Source organism: Trichoderma aggressivum (assembly GCF_033847375.1).
Source record: "Trichoderma aggressivum f. europaeum strain CBS 100526 chromosome Unknown scaffold_020, whole genome shotgun sequence".
Lineage (NCBI taxonomy): Eukaryota > Fungi > Ascomycota > Sordariomycetes > Hypocreales > Hypocreaceae > Trichoderma > Trichoderma aggressivum.
In genome coordinates, this window is record NW_026946386.1 from 346378 (window position 1) to 358877 (window position 12500).

General features: G+C 52.5%; 3 protein-coding genes across 3 annotated transcripts; all 3 read left to right on the plus strand.

Moving 5' to 3' along the window:
• Positions 1-591: 591 nt before the first annotated feature.
• On the plus strand, positions 592-2964 carry Triagg1_5649 (uncharacterized protein; the record flags this gene model as incomplete). The annotated part of the gene is made up of 1 exon (XM_062900187.1): positions 592-2964. One exon carries the CDS (start codon positions 592-594, stop codon positions 2962-2964), a length of 2373 nt encoding a protein of 790 aa, XP_062755449.1.
• A 1800-nt stretch (positions 2965-4764) lies between these two features.
• On the plus strand, positions 4765-9259 carry Triagg1_5650 (uncharacterized protein; the record flags this gene model as incomplete). The annotated part of the gene is made up of 4 exons (XM_062900188.1): positions 4765-5430; positions 5492-7030; positions 7081-7908; positions 8585-9259. 4 exons carry the CDS (start codon positions 4765-4767, stop codon positions 9257-9259), a joined length of 3708 nt encoding a protein of 1235 aa, XP_062755450.1.
• A 1291-nt stretch (positions 9260-10550) lies between these two features.
• Triagg1_5651 (uncharacterized protein) lies at positions 10551-11660 on the plus strand (the record flags this gene model as incomplete). Its single annotated transcript, XM_062900189.1, has 1 exon — positions 10551-11660. The coding sequence occupies one exon, from the start codon at positions 10551-10553 to the stop codon at positions 11658-11660; it is 1110 nt and encodes a 369-aa protein (XP_062755451.1).
• Between the last annotated feature and the right edge of the window lie 840 nt (positions 11661-12500).

The following is a 12500-nucleotide window of genomic DNA, read 5'->3' on the forward strand; positions in this document are numbered from 1 at the left end:
ATAGAGCCAGTGTAGCGCCAGGTACTGCCAAACTTACACATTTGCGCGGCCCCCATCCATCTACCGATTGGGTACCTTGATCGACCCCGCGTGCAGACAAGACGCGAGCTGTTGGAGACGCCTTTTTTATAGATTAATTGTAGTTTTGAGTAGCTGCAGCATGAGGCATTGTTGCTCTCTACTTTACAGAGACTCTTTACTGTCCAAATTTCACACAATGCATCGCAAATGCAGGCCTTGGACATTAGGCGGCAAATCCCCACGGGAACCAGCCGATGACGCAAGGGCACAAGGGCTGGTGCCAAATTCATCACAATCCCGCCAAGCACGTGCAAATTGCTCACCTGTCAACACTGACAGACCCTTCACCGCCTTCGCCCATAAACCCCCACCATCGCGCGCCCAGTCACGTGGTGATAAGATAGACACGGGAAGCTTCAACGCGTTCTAACAAAAGATTCACTGCAGCCTTGCTTGGACGAGGCTCCACTCATACTCATCCACGGCTTGTCATCCAACGGAGCAGCAGATCAAATGGCGAGGCCTCAGCGACTGCGGTGAACATCCTGAAACTTGCCATACGCTCGCAACATGGACGGCTCTTCGCACCCGTCATTCTTCCCCTTCAACGCCAAAGCCGCCGCTGAAGACTACTCGTCGTCCGAGTCGGAAGACGATGAGCCTACCGTTCCTGGGCTCGACGGCGACGACGGCGATTTTGGCGACTTCAATCCCCGCAAGAAGAGGCGAGTCGGCGGAAACAATAAGGAAAAGGCAGCTCTCGGCATTTTCGGCTCCGACAGCGAAGACGACAATCCCAACTCTCGCTGGAAGAGAAAGACGCTGAGGCGCAAAGGTGTCAATTTCGTGTCGACTGCTGCCGAGGGCGCCGAGCAAGATGAAAACGACGAATCGGAAGACGAAAGACCCCGTCTGGGCATTAGTCTGAATGCCCAAGGCAGAAATGGCGAAGAAGACGAGGAGGACGATGAGGAGGACGAAGATGAGGATGACAGGCCAGCTGGACTGGGGCTTGGCAACGCGGCCATGAAGCTGCGCTTTGCTGCCGGCGAGAAATCCCGCGAGGAGAATTCACAACAAGAATCAAGCACACGGCCATCATTCAAGACGAATTTCAGCTCGGGTGGCGTCCTCGGCGGTGGATTCGTTCCGTCCTCTGCCAGGGATCCCGTATTAAAGGAGACAAATGATGGAAACGACACCCCACGAAACAAGCCTCAGGTCAGCGCCTTCGGCTCGAAAGGGAAAATCAATCCAAAGTCTTTTGGTGCCCGAATGATGGCCAAGATGGGTTACCAGGAGGGCAAAGGTCTGGGTAAAGAGGGCGAAGGACGAAACATCATCATCGAGGCCAATCTCCGACCCCAGGGCGTCGGTCTCGGCGCAGTAAAAGAAAAGACGGAGCAAGAGCGTCAGGAAGAAAAGAGGCAAGCACGGTTACGAGGAGAAGAGGTTGTCGACTCGGAAGAAGAAGAAAAGAAGCGCAGAAAGGCTAAGAAGAAGGCCAAGGGGGCAGTATCTTACAGCAGTGCTGGAAGCACCCCGATGAGGCAGAGGACAAAATATCTGACGGCCGAGGAGATCAAGAAGCGGGCACCGGGATTGAACATTCCAGAGGCTTTTGCCCCTATTCTCGACATGACTGGTCCTGGAGGCAGGCTGCTCACCTCATCGAGCGGCATCATGACACCGTCATCCGGCGTGCCTGAATCGAATGAAGTGATTGAAGCGAGGAAGCTGGCCAAAAGAGCACAGTCTGACTTGTTGGCTTTTACCGAAGAGTGGAAGAGCCTGGAGTCGCGCAAGACATGGGTCAATTTGGAGCTCAAGCAAAGGGAACAAGAGATGGAGGATTTGCGGTCCGATTTCGAGAGATTGCAGACATTTGCAAATGTTGTGACTGAGCGACTTGTCGAGGCAACAGAGTGGGAGCAGGTTATAAGCGCTCTCCAGACAGCAGTCGACGCTGGGTCCGCAAACGACGCCATTGCAGATATTGCGGTAGCCGCTATCCATCCATTTCTGCGCAGCTCCGATTGGGACCCGATGGCTGAACCGTCCCGATTTGCATCGGACCTACAGAAACTATCGGGTCTTCTCATCAGGTCTGCGAATAGCAATCAGTCCGTGAACAAGTGGAACTCTTCTGCAAATCAGGATGATGGCGTATACCGAACACATCACAAGGCCACTACGCCGTATGAGACGATGATGTACAAGAACTGGCTTCCTCGAGTGTTGACAGCAGTTCGTTCCTGGGATCCGTTCAACCCCACGCCGATGCTCAGCATCATGGAAAATTGGAAAGATTTACTTCCGCCATTCGTTCGAGCGCAACTGGTAGACAACGTGGCTCGAAAACTGGAAACGGCAGTGTCGGACTGGAACCCCAAGAAGAAGCGGCAAATCCACCATCTTCCACACACTTGGTTGTTCCCTTGGCTGCAGTATCTTCCCCACTACCATCTTGACCCAAGAGGCACTGGCCTGGTTGCAGACGTCAGGAGGAAGTTTAGGCACCTCATCGATGCTTGGGAGTTTGAGAGGGGAGTTGTCCCCGGCCTGGCGCAGTGGAAAGACGTGCTGGGAGACCAATGGCGACCCCTCATCATGTCGCACGTCTTGCCGTCCATGGGTAGATACCTGCGCACCAACTTCCGTGTCGACCCAGCAGAGCAAGAGCCCTATCTCCCCATCCTGGTTGGCATTATGAAATGGAACCAGGTCCTTGGCGACACGGTCTTGGCAGAGGTCCTGGTGCAGGACATGTTCCCCATGTGGAGCAGCAGATTGCAGGAATGGCTTGCGCTTGACGAGGCCGACCTCGGGGAGGTGGCTGACTGGTATAGCTGGTGGCGAGGAGTGCTGTTGAAGGACATGGCAGAGATCAAGGCCGTCAGGGTAGAACTTGACAGAGGCCTACAGCTTGTGAATATGATTTAGAAACGGCATAGCGTATGGGCTTGTACGGGTTATTTCCCGGTTAGGTTTTACTTAGGTACAATAACAATAATACTCTGTCTATCAGAATTTCTGTATACTTGAGAGTCTCCAAATCCGGATGACGTCTATGCTCTGATGAGACAAAGAGACAGTATAGTGTCGTCACAATGGGCCATATTGTTCCCATCACAACTGCTTCTAGCCTAAGCACCTCGATTTCAACGTACTCATTATGAAGAGCTAGATAACACGGTACGCGGTAGGAACAATAAGTTGATGTGCTTAGAATGTGGAGTGTCTTGGAATGCATGAATGCTGTGTAACGGCTTGGGGGGGCATGTGGCTACCCTGCAACGGGAAATGACCCAATTTGATGGATCAAGACGCCACCGGAGAGATGTTATCTACAGGGTGGTATCAGGAGTTGGATATTTCGAGGTAACTCTTCCACTGTAGCTGCGGGGAATAAATGAGATGCCGAGAAGGCACAGGCACAGATACAGTGAATGGTTGACACAGCCTTGAGGAGATGAAGCAGATACACCCGGCTAGTATCGTATCTTGGTCACTGCCAACAGCCGAGACATGCTCTTTATATAGCGACGAACCTCATGTATTCGCTCGTGTATCGCAAACTCTCCGGCCTTGGACATGTTGCAGTATGTCGTGTCACATGTTGCGTATTCGTGCTGCTGATTACGATACATGGACACTCAGTCATAGGTAGCATATGCAGCGTCATGGATGGCTTACTCGTGCGGGCGACAGGGCCCCCTGATCGGGGCTGGCCATGAACCGCCAGGCCTCTCCAGTTGACTTCCTTTTACCTACCCGTGCTAAGCTGCACTGCGCTTGTCCTACTCCATCGGCAGCCGTAGGGATGTGCCGCCAGCTTGTTTGTTATGGATTCCCTTGTTGTCTGGCGTTTGAGTTGTTCCGCATGCCTGATGTTGAAAAGTACCTTTGAGTGGTCCGGATTCAGGTACATGCTGGGTACCTGCAGTACTCCACGAGGCGCGGCATCACTGGCGTCAGCCCGCGCAGAGGTACCTTGGCGGAACCTGCCGATGGGGTACTCCGTACCTGGATGAGATAAGACAAGGTCCGAGTTTCAACCCTCTTTATCGCGGGCAAAAAAGTCTCCCCACACTGGAGCAACCTAAGCAACCCCCCTCCACCGCCCTCCCACATCAAATCGCAATCGAAACGCACTGCAAATCGCAGCTTCGAGGCGAACAAGAGACGAGACGAGACGAGACGAGACCGGGGCCGCTGCGTCTTGCCTGTCCTGTCCGAGTGCTACGAGATCCTTGAGCCTTGACCAGCGGCTGCCAGCAACTGACCGGCTTCTGCCCGCCGGACTGATTCGCTGCGAGGGGGGAACTCGACGCCTGTGCTGTGCTGTGCTGTGCTGTGCTGTGCTGTGCCGGCCTCTTTGTCGCCGCATGCCCGACCATCTGCATCTGCATCGGCATCTGCATCTTATCTAATCCCGGCGACTTCTCCCTCCATCTGCATCTTCTTCTCTTCTTTCCCTCCCTCCTCGATCTACCCTCTCCAGTCTACGGGACCGCCTCGCTGGGCGTTCGTGGTCGTCGTTTGTCCCTGTTGACGTGGCCCATAGTCCATCTACGGCCATTTCTTAACCGGTTTTACCCAGACCAACGCCTGAGCCTGCGGCCGGTATTTGGAACACATCCGCCGCGTGTTTCCCTTCAGCTCAATCGCCCCTCCTACGCCTCACCTACCTCACCGCCGGCGACCCTTGTTCGCTCGGCGCGGTAGCATCGACCCGCCACCATGTTCTGGAGGTTTGGCGGCTACGCCAACATCTCGACCATCGACACCATCCTCGACAAGCCCGACTTCACCCTCGAGGAGCTGCTTGAGGAGGCTGACCTGATACAGGAGCTGAAGCAGCACAACTCCAAGCTCATCGAGTTTCTGCGCGAGGACAAGGTGCTCGAGAAGCTCCTCGAGTATACTGTTGCCCCCAAGCTCGAGGCCGTCGAGAGCGCTGAGGAGCCCGCCGATGATGACATCAAGACAAAGGGCCGCCTGCTGCCCTTCTCCCGCCCTCGCGCATCGTCGCGCGCCACCGATCCCGGCGAAAATGACGACGAGCTGGACAAGAAGCGCAACCGTTATGCGCATGTCGCTTGCGAGGTCCTGAGCTCCGATACCTGGTCCATATACGAGGCCCTTGTCGAAAACCGACAGCTGATCCGCGACTTTTGGAATTTCCTCTCCCGACCCGCACCGCTGGACCCTCTGCAGGCCAGCTACTTTACCAAGGTTAATGAGTCGCTCTTTGAGAAGAAGACGGAGGAGATGATGGAGCTGCTTTGGAGCTTGCCCAATGTCATTCCCGATATGCTGAGGCACGTTGAGTGTCCCATGGTCATGGATCTGCTGCTCAAAGTCATTGCCCTTGATCGCACAGAGGGTGGTCAGGGCGTTGTCGAGGTTAGTCGAGCCCATCTTTGAATATTACCTGTTGTCTCTATGCTAATTATCCAACTACCAGTGGCTGTATTCCAAGGACATTATTCCAACACTCATTTCTTTCCTCGGTCCTGAGCACAGCTGGGTTGTGCAGACCGCCGCAAGCGACTTCATCAAGGCCATCATAACCATCTCTGCCAACGCCTCGCAGAACGAGCAGCAGTGCATCGGCCCCAACGAGCTCACACGTCAGCTCGTTTCAAAGCCCTGTGTCGAGCAACTGGTTGGCTACATGCTTGGAGGTGGCAACCCTCTGACTGTCGGTGTCGGCATCATCATTGAGGTGATTCGAAAAAACAATTCCGACTACGATCCGGACGTTGGAACAGAGGCCACCGCCACGCCTTCCAGTCGCGATCCCATTTACCTCGGTAATTTGTTGAGGCTTTTTGCCCAGAATGTGCCCAAGTTCATGAGCCTCATCATGAACGAGCCATCAAAGAAGCAGGGTGTCGACTCGACTTTCAACGAGAAGCTCGAGCCTCTTGGGTTCGACAGGTTCAAGACTTGTGAGCTCATGGCGGAGCTCTTGCACTGCAGTAACATGGGCTTGCTCAACGAGATTGGCTCGGAACAGGTGATTGCGACTCGAGACTTTGAGCGTCAGCGCCTTCGAGCCGAGGGCAAGCTGACTCCCCGAGACGATGACGGATCTGCCGATGACTTGACGATGCGCATCCCTCACCCGTCCCACCATGAGGAGGTCCGCCGCCTGGAAGTCACCAATGCCGATGACGATGGCTTTGAAGAGGTGGAGCCCACCAATGAGTTGAACGAGGACACCTCTCATGAGTTTGTCAAGGCCGAGGATGACATTGCACCGGGCGCGACCGCATCTTCATCTTCCTTCCTCGAAAAGGACGAGGAGGAATTTGTCGACGAGCCTCTCAGCTCTCCTCGGCTAGCAGTGGCCACGGCGGGGATGAACGAACAGCGCTTTGAAGTACCAGACCTTGTTGTTGCGCCTCTTTCGCCCACAAAGGCAAAGTCTCCCGAGCTGGCAAAAACGGTGGCGGAGAATCCTACTGCCGTCGAGGATCGGACCAAGGCTACTGCAGAGGATCAAAAGCCCGAGACTGTTGCAACTGTTCTCTCTGGGCCTATTGTAGTAGAGACAGCTGGCGCGGGCAGTGCAGTACCTTCAGAACACCCCGAGGCCGACTCTTCGTCCCAAACCGAAGCCACAAAGCCCGGGTTGCAGCCATCGCCGCTGCCCAGGCAAGACGACGTGAAGAAGAGCGAGCCAGTCACCAACACTCCTCAAGAAGCCCCCGCCTCTGTTGCCGAGTTGGTTCCTGACGAAATTGAAAAATCTCGTGGCCTATCCCCCCATCCTGAAGATACCCCGCCCCCTCTCTTCTCCGTTCCCCTTGCCCCTGATTCCGGCGTCCAAGAGCCACCACGGTCATTCACACCGCCCCCAGGCCCTGAGTCAGGCCCTGCTGAAACTGTAACTGGCGAGAAACCTGCAGAGACAGCAGCAGGTGATGCTACCGAAGCTGTTGTGGGCGACTTTCTTAAAATGCAGTTTGTTGAGCATCGTGTTGTTCCGGCGATATTAGTATGTGTGGCCTAGCAATTATCCAACAGAACCCAGCTAACATCAAGCAGTCATTCTTCTTTGCATATCCATGGAACAACTTCCTCCACAACGTCGTGTATGATATTGTGCAGCAAGTGTTCAACGGTCCGATGGACCGTGGTTTCAACCCGACATTGGCCGTGTCTCTCTTCGAGGCTGCCGACATCACCAGCGCCATCATCAAGGGCCAGCAAGCCAGCGACGAATCTCAGGCCAGGACCAAGACCCGTATGGGATACATGGGACACCTCACGCTGATTGCTGAGGAGGTTGTCAAGTTCACCGAACGCCACCCCCCGGAGCTTCTGTCAGAAATGGTCCTCGACAAGGTTATGAGCCAAGATTGGATCAATTATGTGGAAGGTGCTCTCGCGGAAACACGAGAGCGAGACAACGCAATTCTGGGTGGCGTTCGACCCGAGGTTGCCTTGGGACACCGGGCCAGCCTCGGCGCTAGTGGCCTAGGCGGCATCGGACTCTCAGGTCTTGCAAACACGGCCAGCGGATCGAATGCCCTGGCAGAGGCTGGCCTCAATGGCGGCATGGAGATGAATGAGGGAGATGGTAACGGAATTGGCCCCTTTGCGATCGGCACGGGCACTCTGATGTCTGGATTTGGAAGTAGTAGCGACGAAGACGACGATGAGGGCGATGGGGATGAAGAAGATGTGAATTCCGAGGTGAGTAATGATTCTTCCGATGAGCACGGCAACGAGTCTCCTGAGGCGACAATGGGCATGCCATATACACCCGAGGATGTCATCATGATGTCTCCCGAGCCGATCAGGGCGGAATCTCCAGACGCCATGGCTTTGGAAGCCGATGCTGACCTGGATCCACCGGGCCAGGACATCATGGTGATTGAGGAAGGGGGATGGATTCAGAGGCGAGACCCAAGCCAAGGCCCCAATAGAAGGATAGATTTCTCTTAGGACGAGGAACAAGTTTCAGAAGACGCCATCTTCAGCTTTAATAATGATACCATCGACATGCCTGGAGCCTCTGATGCGCTAGAGTCCTCCGGCCCTGATGATGAAGAACTAGCGAGTCTCAACATCACTGGATTGGAGCTGGAGTATCTCTCGAGGCTGCTGGCGAGGGCGGAGGGGAGACAGAGGGAGCATTGAATATGAAATGGGCGTTGAGGCAATTTGTTTTACCTTTGTGGATAAGATTGGAGAATCAGATGGCAGCCTCTTGGTCTTTTTTTTTTAATTGTGGATAGCGCATTGAAAGAGAAACAAGAAAGCCGAGGAAAACGAATTTGGAAGATGGCATTGTTTTTGCAGCATTGTTCGAGGAGAATACCGCATCAGAAAAAACAAAGGGGGGGAAAAGATGTTATCATGCACCATTTGTCAGCCTTAGGGACTTTGATCAACTGCCAACGCTCATTTACTCTCGTCCTTCCCTTTCCCATTCTTCTCTCTCCTCCTCCTCTTCTTCCCTGCATTCCTCTTGCTTCATCTCAGGAAGCCTGTTTTGCTGATGCCCAAGGCTTAGTTCCGATCTTATACTGACTCGCTGAACCAGGGATCGTTGGCTCCGCCGTCTATCCCGCCTCCTCCTCCGCCGCCGCCTCCGCTGAACATTCCGCCTTCGAGAGCTCGTCTGCAGCTTGCGGCGCGGCTGGCAATGCATCAGAAGAATAACCAAGCTGCACAGGCCACGTCGGCTACAGTTCACGATGATAACGATGATGATGATGACGACAATCTTGAAGACCCGTTTGGCGACAATGAGGCCGATATTGATGACGACTTGGACGATGAAATGTCTGGCAACATAGGCCGTGGATCATGGTGGAGAGGCGTTGTTAACAGGAGAAGCGGGCTCGAGGACGAAGATTCTGATGATGACGAAGAAGAATTTGGAGATTTCGCCATGCCAGAGGAAGAGAAAGCTGGAGATGGACAAGACCAGGATAACGTGGTGTTGAAGCCTCTTGCAGTCCACCCGCCCAGGGAAAGCAGTAGAGGCCTAAGCGGCCTGTGGCCCTTTGGCTCAAGAGCTGAGAAAGAGAAGAGCGATGGCAAGGATGAGCAGAAGGGCGATGACGATGCTCGCATGGCAGGAGAGGGAGACGAGGAGCCTGAGAAGAGGGCGATAGAAGTCAAGGAGGCACAGCGAAGAACCAGCATTGAAGACGATGACGACGATGACGAGACCAACGTGGGGACGGAATACGGAGCTGATTTCAAGGCTTAGATTATATAGACAGGAGAGTGTATGAATGAGAGAATTCTGGACGCGGAATGACGAATGAAGAAGGAATGAATTGGGAAAGATTGAATGGATAATATGGGCATGAGATGAGAATACGTCGTGTATGAAATGGGAATGATGGGATGGGATAGGGATGGGTTGTGTGGCTGGGCTTATATACGGTAGCTCAAGGGATCTGTGTACTATTATTATGTGGGTTATTGGGTGGATGAGGGCAGAGGCTGTAGATGGAATGACCCGAACGCTTTTTCTTTTTTTGTTGTTGTGATACCAATTTGATGAATGAGTTGGTGGTTGCTGTGATGTGAATTATGAGGCTGTGTTGGGAGGGAGCTCTGTTATACATGACCATGTCCATTGGAGTATATGGGATCTCGTCAAGTATTTCTTTTTCGGTATGATGTCTTTTAATTCTTTTATCCCCCTGATACCACAACACGGGATTTCGTCAAGTATTTCTCTAAAGTGTGATATCTTTTTTTTTTTTTAATTCTATGAGACAACTACTGGATTCTCCTCTGCTTGGATTCTTGGCAGCATTCAACTCCGGTAATTCGCATCGTCAAAGCCCTATTTCTCATTTAATATACTAACTAGATTTCTTCAAAAGTAAAGTAGGCGATGTCGGAGGAGGTTTCAGTGTTGGCTGTTTCAGTGAACTACCGTTTTTAGAACTCCTGAATCCCATAGAAAGTAGCACGAGCGAGGCGTTTTTTGGGGGTTCAGCCTTTGGGCAGTGCGCGGGCCGTGTACGAAGAAGATCTGCTCAGCTGAGACAATCCTTTTGTTGTTGCCTATTTGCCAAGGGGGTGTGGAAAGAAGCGTGACTCGTGTATTTGTTCCGACTGGGAAACTGATAATTGTCAAATACCATTCTACCAACGGTGATGCCGTTAAAAGTTGAAAGTCTCTTGATGATAGTAGATACAGTCATGTAATTTGAAATGTATGCATTCACTTGTAAACTACAAAAGAGAGTATTTTTCGTGAATGTTGTTTGGGCGGCTTGAGAAGGATGGCCGGTGCCTTGTCAAGCCTTGTCTTGCACCCGCATACATTCAGGTGACACAATTGCTGCGGAACAAGGCTGTGAATCCGCCTCGCAAAGTGCCATGGCGAGGCGAGGCGAGGCGAGGCAAGGCATCTGATAACTCATCTTGCTACATACATAATCAGGACGTGTGCAGTCTCGCAACGAAACCAAGCTCCTGTCCGAATCTCATTCACCATCAGTCTCTGTTATTACCACCACTATCACACAACCTTGTCAATCATGCCTTCAGACAACGGCGCAAACATAAAGATCGTGGCCGGGATAATGGGAGCCATTGCCGCAGCGGTCGCCGTCATTGTATCCATCAAAGCCGTCATCCAACGATCCCGGAACAAAGCTGCGGCTTCATCGAAAAGCCGCGCTGCTGCCAAGGCCAAGGCCAAGGAGGCATCCAAAGCGGATATCAAGAAATGGTACAAAGAGGCCCTGAACAAGATCGTCACCGCTCGTCTCGAGAAAGAATCAAGCGTCGAGTCGGGCGAGCCGGTTTTCCTGTCGCATTATATCAGCCAGGGTCAATTCCGCCACTGGGTGTTGCATGCTCATGACTTCAAGTACGAATTACGCCAAGCAGAAGCCGGCGATTCAAGCACACCCGGACGCTACGAGGCGACGATTAACCCATCGGGCTTTAACCTCAAGGCGTACAAGCAGTCGGTCATTACGAGATATTCCCCCGAAGTCGGCCATTACTTTTATAGCATGATTGGTTGGACGAGCCTCTCTAAAGAACAAATTGACGACAAGTGTCAACGGGTCTCGACGACGTTTGGGAAATACGCTCTTTTCTCGAATAATTGCCACGATTTCCTTCAGCAATTGGCCGACAAAATCGTGACCAAGAAGGCGCCGGACTGGGAGTGGTTTCGGATGAACAGCTTGGGCGGTTACGATTATCTTAAGCGACCAGCGCTGGGTTATCAGGTCATAGGCGTTGCGACGTGGACTAGGCATTTGAAGCGGATGAAGCATTATCTCAGCGCAGCCGAGCAACAAAGTCTTGAAGAGTTCATCTTGTTTCTTGAGGAATTTGTTGAAATCCACTTGAATAAGACGACAACAATGTTGACAACACAAACTGTAATGTATGGGCAGAATGACGGCGGAGGGGACTATGTTGACGGTAGTGGAGGCCAGGGGGATTATGATGGCAGTGGAGGCCAGGGACATCAGGACAGCGGCGGCCACGGGCACGGAGGCGGCGGACATCATGATGGCGGAGGTGGGTTCTTCGGAGGCGGCGGCGGCGGCGATGGTGGAGGAGGAGGTGGTGGAGGAGGTGGTGGTGATGGTGGAGGCGGCGGAGGCGGAGGAGGCGGCGGCTGTTAGTTGAAGCGGCTGTTAGTTGAGGCGGTCTCAATGGCAAGAGATTCCGCGATAATAGACAGGAGTCTAGGGTCCAACAAGTTCCACGCCCGTCGAGGTCCATGGTGCTGTGCGTGCCTTGAAATGGAGGTCAATTATAACGTTACTGCGAAGTCTAAGGAGGATGGAGGGAGATGATTTAGTTATGGGGTTCCAGTGAATAAAACAGGAATAGAGTAGGGGATATCGATGTTGCATTGCTGCTTAAATTCGAGTCGGTTAGATATGTCCTGGCATGGGTAGACAAACGAACGACTCAGCCAAGCTCTTTTTCGATATTACCCTCTTATAAAAGGACAACGCATACTTGACAACTGATGAACAAAATGATAACCCAGGGCCTTTTCATTTACGATGAATTCTTTGCCGTTGGGTTGGATGATTTAGCCGTTATGCCACTCGAGAGTCGTATTGGGCAGCTGAATGGGGTAGCGATTACATTTTCGCAGTATTGAATTATATATAGTAACTAATGCAATAAACTGTCTTTTGGGCTTAGAGATTTAAGAATACATGCATATTTTGTGTAAGCTACTGCTTGAGGTTATACTTCAAATAAGGTGAGGCAGTCTTTACGAGAAGAATAGGTGCCCAACACGAGCGCAAAAAAGCAGCATAGTGCCGTAGTAGCTTTTCAGCGTCCTTGAACAACTCGGCTGGGCCACCGACATATGAAAAGCAGCTTTCCAAGGTACATGTACAAGTCTCAGCCCAACTCAGCCACTTAGATGGCCTTTGGGGTCACAGTGTCACATTAGGCCGTAACAGAATATAGTTGGGCACCAGTATTTAATTACCTAGTAC